Here is a 7,432-nt window from a genome sequence, read left to right as displayed (position 1 = left end):
GTTCAAAGGCACTCAAATCACCTTTCTTCCCCATACTGATGCTCGGTTTGAACTGCAGGAGATTGTCTTGACCATGTCTACATGCTTAAATGCACCGAGTTGCCGCCATGTGATTGGCTGATTAGAAATTAAGTGTTAACGAGCAGTTGGACAGGTGTACCTAATAAAGTGGCCGGTGAGTGTATGTGTGTGTTTGTTGTTTTGATGGTGTTTTACAGCAGCTGCCTGTCTCTCCATGCAGAAGGAGATAGCTGAGGGGAAGAATGGACGGGAGCATGCGAGCGACCTGCCCTTCCCTCACTGGATCTGCCAGCCATATGTCAGACCAGAGTGAGTCATTGAGATCTGCTTCTACAGTTCATCTTATTCATTAGTGCTGTTGATGTGAGCTCGTCAGGAATCAGAAGGATGTATTACAAATGTGTTGGGAGCAACATTTTCCCAGGGACTTGTTACAGGATGCATTGCATTTATTAGTAGAGCTAACCCTAACAGAGCAGAGACACTAAAGCACTTTACACCAAAGCAAAGCAAGAATAACTAGTTTAGATGAAATGATCTGCTTGTGTTTAAATCAGCTGTGTGGGAAAGTTTCATCAYTGCTAATTACAGCAGCAGACAGTGATGACAGGTGCATCAGATGAAGCATTGAAATACTGCTGCAGGTTATTTATGTATTTATTTAATATCAGACATTCTCCTACAGTAGCACTTGGCCAACTAAGAAACTAAGAGTGAGGTTTTAACATTTTTATAATTTTGTATCTTCACATTGGCTGTTATTTGTTTTTTATTCATGCTTTTTGTTTTGCATCACGTCTAGATCAAATTATTTTGAACAAATGCACCTTGATATCTGTTTTTCAAACATTTCTTTTTGTTGTTGTTATAAGGCCTATAGGACATTAACAGACATGTCTATAATCTAAGTAACTTATTGGATTCAGCAGGTTTCATCAGAGGTACTTAAAAATAACTAAGGAAAAATAAAAATACCTTTACATAAAATGACTTTGGTAAAAATTCATCTCACCGATAAGAAAAGTTCTTATGTAAAAGTTATAAAACTGCTGACAATAATACGTAAAGTAAAAGAARTATTTTTACCCACAATCTAAAAAATGAAGTGTTGAATTTACTTAACCAAACTGTTTCCACTAAACTGAGTTGAGTAAATTGATTAATTTACACATTTTCTTATAAAGAAAACATATAAACTGCTTTACATTTACTCAGTTAGGTTTAGTGAAACCAGTTTGGTTAAGTAAATTTAAACACTTCATTTTCTAGAGTGAGTGAACAACTCTTTCCATGATGAGTTTGGTCGTAGTTAAATTTGTAACGTGTAATTTAGGTGTTGAATTTTAAAGGAAATAAGTAAAAGTATATTTTTATGTTTTGAAAGTAACAAAATATATGTAAACTTGTGATTAAAAATACTTGATAAAATTATAAATCTTCAAAAAAAGCAACRCTTTCCTTTACGGTACCCTTATTACCATGTAATTACATGGTAATTAGAGTACAAAAGAAAAATTACTGTTAGTAAAACTACCTTTATTGGGTAACTACAATCAAATTACTATTCAATAGTAACTCAACACTATATTTATAACCAAAAGAATGCAACTAAATTTTGGGGTTAGTRGTTAATTGCAATAAAATATAACTGTAAAACTGTCCAAATTACCTACTACTTATTTAGGTATTACATAGTGAATTGTAATACATTACCAGGTAAGTGCTACATTACTGCAGACTAGTAATTACGTAGTAAAAGTGTACCCTAATTACCACGTAATTACATGGTAATAAGGTAGTAATTACATTTAATTACCATTTTGTTATTAACTTGTAATTACATGGTAATAAGGGTACCGTAAAAGAAAGCGTTACCAAAAAAATAAAATAAAAAAATAGGGGCTATAAAATATAAGTACTCTAAAGCAGTGTTTTCCAACCCTGGTCCTCACGGCGCACTGCCCTGCATGTTTAGAGGTTTCCCTGCTTCAACACAGATGATTCAGATGATTACAGTTCAACAAAAGCCTGTTAATCAGATATGAATTGACATCAGCTATGTTGAAGCAGGGAAACATCTACAGCATGCAGGGCAGTGTGCCTTGAGGACCAGGGTTGAAAAACACTGCTTTAAWGAAGTAAATATTTTTAGTTACTATGCACCTCTGGGTTTCATTGATAACTATAAATGAGTATCCTCGTTATGGAAATATATTGTGTACTGCCTAATAATGTTACCTAATAGAAGTATRTACTGTACAAATAAAAAGTATGGTCCAACCACTGCACCCTGAGGAACTCCATAAATTGGTGTAAGAACAGGATTCATTATTAGCATGAACAAATTTGCAATTATTAGATAATTGTTATTTAAACCGTCTTAGAGTTGTTCCTGTAATCACAAATCTGTTCAAGCCTCTGTAATAGAATATTCAAATATTATGATATATATTATAGATATAATACACTCCATTTATGAAGCCAGTTGTCACAGTTTTTCTACTTTCACCTGCCAACACTCTACAGGCCGAAGCCTCAGATTACCAATGGTTATTGTTGGGGGTCAAAGGTGAAGGAAATGTTGTGCCAGAAGAGGGAGCTGGAGAACGTAGACGGAGCAGCTGACACCCTCTCCCAAAATAAACAGGAAAAAAGATCCTGCAATCCCCACAAAACCTTCAGTCCTGATCAGAAACGTGAGTTTTTCTCCRCTTCTCATTTTCTCATTTCAAGCTGAAGCACAACTGACCAGTAGAAGAAGAAATCTGACTACTTTTTTATCTTTTTGTAGCCAAATACCTCAAATGTGAACAGTGTGGCAACCCAAAGGTAAGAGTCAGTTGAAGCTCTGTGGTTTTCATGTGATGAAGACTCGWGAAACGATCTCCATTTTCTCAAATAATACCAGTTTCTGCACTAAAGACTATATGTTTTGAATGATTTAGTGCCAGTTGTCTTATTGATTAATTCATAAACAATATGTTAGTTTTTCAGTTGAGTTTGTCTCTTTTATTTTGTTGTACAGGGAAATAAATGTGTCTTCAACCTGTGTCGAGCCTGCTGTAAGAAGAAGGCTTTTAAAGAGGTGGCAGACTGTCAAAGTTAGTACACTCAACACAACTACACACATGGAGGACGGGGTTTTTTAAGTATATTTTACAAAATGTGCCGACAGGTCCTGATCATTAAGCTAAAATCTCAAAGGGCTGCAGCTGTTGGTGGCGAGTTGTTGAATGTAGAGTTTAGGCCTAAAATATCCGACCTGACCTGGTCCAAGCCTATAAACAGTGTGTCCAAGCCCGATCCAACTGAACTAATTAACTCTTAGAGGCCCGAGCCCAGAGTAAGCTTTACATTTAAAAATGTATAATGCTATCCCTAATTTCACACAGATTTCAGGATTTTTCAGCACTTGCAGTATACCCTGTGGTGTGAACAGATTATTAACACGCCTGTGGGTGTGTTTGTGRCTGCAGATCACAGGCTGCCAAGAAGCAGCGTAAAATTCTAGAACAGTCTGATCCGACAGCCGAAGCTGGTTGTTATATTAGCAAGATGGACAGCTTCAAAGAGCAGCTCGTCTGGTTTTATTGACCGTGCCACTGATGCCCTCGCCTTCATTTCATCCCTGCTCCACAGTTAACAAAATAAAAAAGTTTTTCCTCCTCTGATGCCAGTGCGGAAAAAAAAACTGCTATTTTTAATTTGCTTATCTATGCTTGTAGTATTCTACAGCAAGAGGACAGAGGGAGAAATTATAAGATTTTATTACCGCAACACAATTTTTCAGTTATATACAAGAGAATATTGTAATTTATTGTGGTARTACACTAGAAAAAAAAGTCAAAATTTACACCTGTGTATAAAAGCTACTACTCTCAAATTTTATGGGTGATATTTGGGGTTAAATATTCTTGCATTATACATGCATAAATCTGGCAGATTAACACAACTTTAGATTGTGCGTCCTCGTTTAGTTTTCTGTGCTAAATGTATTTTAGACTTATTAAAACTGAAACCTGATCATCAAGCATGTAATTTTGTCCTGACGTCTTACTATAAATCTGAACTCTAGYTGAATGGCATTTATGAGCAGAAATCTCTAGAATATCTCAAAACCTTCACAGGGCGTGCCATTGTCTTGCCTGAGTCTCAGATGCTGGCAGCCTTGTTTGAGTTTTGAACATGTTCACAAACTAAAATCATTTAATGTTGAACGGGTGTGAGATTTTGCATAAGGATATTTTGAAGATGAGTCTCAGCTACTACCATGCCAAATTTAGCTCCATATTTAGAAAAACCTGTCATGAGTTATTTTGTGTTGCATTTGTATTTATTTGTGACTCCTTCAGAGAAAAGGAAAACGTTGGCGGGGGAGAAAAGACATTTAATTCCTCTGTGATTTTCAGGCCACGGGCTGCGGTTCAAAACCAAGGCAGAGAAGCGGAAAGCTGAAGAAGAAGAAGAAGAAGAAGAAGAAGAGCAGAGGAAGAACATGAGGAAAGAGAGCTCAGGGATGGAACCGAACAGCTGCTCTCCTCAGACAGGTCCAGACTTGAGTCCAGACCTGCAGGCCCAGTCCTCAGCCTAGCTGCTGGCCTGACTGAGACCCTCTCCACATGGACAGAAACAGCTTGTTACTGCGGTCAGAGTTATTTATTGGACAGAGACTTCTGTGAACTGTTTCAGGTACAAACCAACATTCCAGCCRTGCTGCTTTGATGTGAAGCATAAAGAGGAGCACAGAGAAACACTTCTGACTGGAACACATGAAACATAGACTCCAGGATAGTTCAACTGTTGAAACTGAAAACAGTTTTCATCCAGGTGTGTGTATGTGGTTGTGTAGGTTCTCTTAGATTTTATAAAAATCCTACTGCAGACATTTTTTTTAATGAGCGCGCTTTGACAGAATGATTGGTTCACTCCAGAAAACATTAGTATTTGATTTGTTTTGTGGCTTTCTGAGACGTTTAGAAGATCTGCTCTCTGTTAACTCTTGCTGCTAATAAAACCAGCTGTGTGTGAATTCGTCCTGATATGAAAAGTCAAACTGTCGTTTAAAAAAAATTTAATTTTCCTTTTTGTCCCCCATCACTGAGGCAGGGCCTTAGAAATGCTCTCCATCCGTCAGTCTGTTACAATTTCAGAAAGATGTAACTTTCACATAGAAAGGCTAAAATACACCAAACTTGGTACGAGTCATCCATGTTGTATGCCCGACCATACCATGTGGTCATATGACATCATCAAATCCCCGCCCCTCTGACAACAGGAAGTGACCTTTTTTGGCTTGGAAAGCTCCATCTCTGATTATCTTGACCTAATCAACACATTGCGTCAGAACACAAAGAACTTCATCTCATTTGCCTTCAAGCACAAAGACGTTTTCGTGAAAGGCATGGTCATGGCTGTGCAGCGAAGTCAAACGTTACGCTGTTGACAAACGTTTGGCTCTAAATTCTACATATTTCAGCCAATCAGCATCAAATTCATTTTGGTCGATCCTAATCCACCCCTCTACAGGAATGCAGTCTTGTAGACATCACACAGTTGACATATGTTTGTAAATCACACACACACATACACGATCCAATCTGAACCAAATTTTGTGTGCATTATAAGGGAAACCTGCTMAACATGTTTGTGTAGTAGTTTGACAAAATCACTGGCCTACCATCTTTTCATTTTATGAGATTATTTAAAGGGATCCATGATTAGTTGTAACAGAATTTATTTGATGAACATTTACTTTGACTGTAAAATAAAAACTAAAAATATTGTAGGTTAGTTATGTAAATTTTTAAAAATATATTTTAACATGGACAGAGGCATTTTATTTACATGCAAAGCATTCTGGGTAAATGATGAYGTGGATAGGTYCTYGGTGCGAGGCTGCTAGCGAGCTATATCCACCCTGAAGGTTAATCTTGGWCAATATCTGATGATCGACTCTTTTAAATGAAACCAGAGAGCGTTGACAGAGAGGAGAAGGTAGAAATGACTCAGCCTGTAACTGAAAATATGGATGGAGGACAACAGAGCTGCTTCATGGAAGAAGAACCTCAGCTTAGCCTATTAGCTTTGCGCTAGCACAGACGCCATATTGCCTTATATGTATTAGCTCAGTGCTAGCATGAAAAACAAACTAAAAAGCTAAACTGTTGTCCTCCATCCATATTTTCAGTTACAGGCTGAGTCATTTCTACCGTCTCCTCTCTGTCAACGCTCTCTGGTTTCATTTAAAAGAGTCGATCATCAGATATTGTCCAAGATTAACCTTCAGGGTGGATATAGCTCGCTAGCAGCCTCGCACCGAGGACCTAGTTGATGTCATCATTTACCCAGAATGCTTTGCATGTAAATAAAATGGCCCCATCCATGTAAACCTTTAGTTTAAAAATGATAAAAACTGAACAGTCTACAATATTTTTATAATCTTTATTTTACAGTTAAAATATATGTTTATCAAATAAAGTTACAACTAATCATGGATCCCTTTAAAGAATGAAGGCCTGTGATGAGCAGTTGGTCACTACTGAATGGCGACGGGGGACATCAGCAACGTTTGGCATCAAGTTCTATCTTGTAATATCACACTTTATTTCTTATTTGCAGTCACAGCTTTGTTTAAGTTGGTCTATTTTTTTCACTGATCGTTTGTGCCTTTGGATGATAACTTCCTGTACAGGTATGACTGTAAACACAAGAAGGTGAGGTGGCACCTCTGGCAACTGAATTCTTTTAAGAAACACTTGTTATAATTGTTTGTATAAACTGGAAATCAGACTAGTCCAAAAAATACTTTGCATATTTCCAAGAGTTCATACCAGTATAAAACATTTAAGAGCAAACTGGTTGCAGGATTCCTGTTTTAAAGACTTTATCCAGAAGAGTCAAAGCTGTCGTAGCTGCAAACACCTCATTAAACCCATTAAGAATTTAATGTCACTGTAGTTTATATGTGTATAAATACTTTTGGCAGTATAGTGTATCTGATAAACCAGGGATGTCCAAAGTGTGGCCTGGGGGCCATTTGTGGCCTCAGAACTGATTTTGTGTGGCCCCTGACTTCAGTTCAAAAATTATACAAATTATTTTACACACAGCTGTTTGATGTGGATGGAGACTTTCTATTTATTATTAGGGCAAATTTATCACAAAGTAAAATCTTATAACAAATGTTGGCAACAGTACCAATTATTTGTCTTTAAATAACCAGACTCGTAGCTTTTTCCGCATCTATATARTGACTTCTACTGAAAAGCTGATTTTGCTGYACTCCAATCTGCTTTAACTTCATTTATTAAATTAGTTTGAATACAGCAAGCATTTTCAACAAGAGTACCTACATCCTGATTTTATTGATCAGAATTAACTAAATTGGGTTATTTTTTCCCCAATTGAAACC

General features: G+C 36.9%; 1 protein-coding gene across 2 annotated transcripts in view; it reads left to right on the top strand.

Annotated features, from left to right (window-relative positions):
* Nucleotides 1-5,054, top strand: part of dus1l (dihydrouridine synthase 1-like (S. cerevisiae)) — a 17,809-nt gene extending 12,755 nt beyond the window's left edge. For both annotated transcript variants that reach the window (XM_014024305.1, XM_014024306.1), the window contains exons 10-14: nucleotides 242-330; nucleotides 2,548-2,717; nucleotides 2,813-2,850; nucleotides 3,047-3,122; nucleotides 4,431-5,054. In XM_014024305.1, the coding sequence (XP_013879759.1) occupies nucleotides 242-330; nucleotides 2,548-2,717; nucleotides 2,813-2,850; nucleotides 3,047-3,122; nucleotides 4,431-4,612 (555 nt within the window). In that variant the 3' untranslated portion in view covers nucleotides 4,613-5,054. The remainder of the gene's footprint in view (nucleotides 1-241; nucleotides 331-2,547; nucleotides 2,718-2,812; nucleotides 2,851-3,046; nucleotides 3,123-4,430) is intronic.
* The last annotated feature ends 2,378 nt before the right edge of the window (nucleotides 5,055-7,432 follow it).

This window comes from Austrofundulus limnaeus, unplaced genomic scaffold (genome assembly GCF_001266775.1).
Source record: "Austrofundulus limnaeus strain Quisiro unplaced genomic scaffold, Austrofundulus_limnaeus-1.0 Scaffold417, whole genome shotgun sequence".
Taxonomy (NCBI): Eukaryota; Metazoa; Chordata; class Actinopteri; order Cyprinodontiformes; family Rivulidae; genus Austrofundulus; species Austrofundulus limnaeus.
The sequence above is the reverse complement of the archived record's forward strand: the minus strand, read 5'-3'. Positions and strand labels throughout refer to the sequence as shown.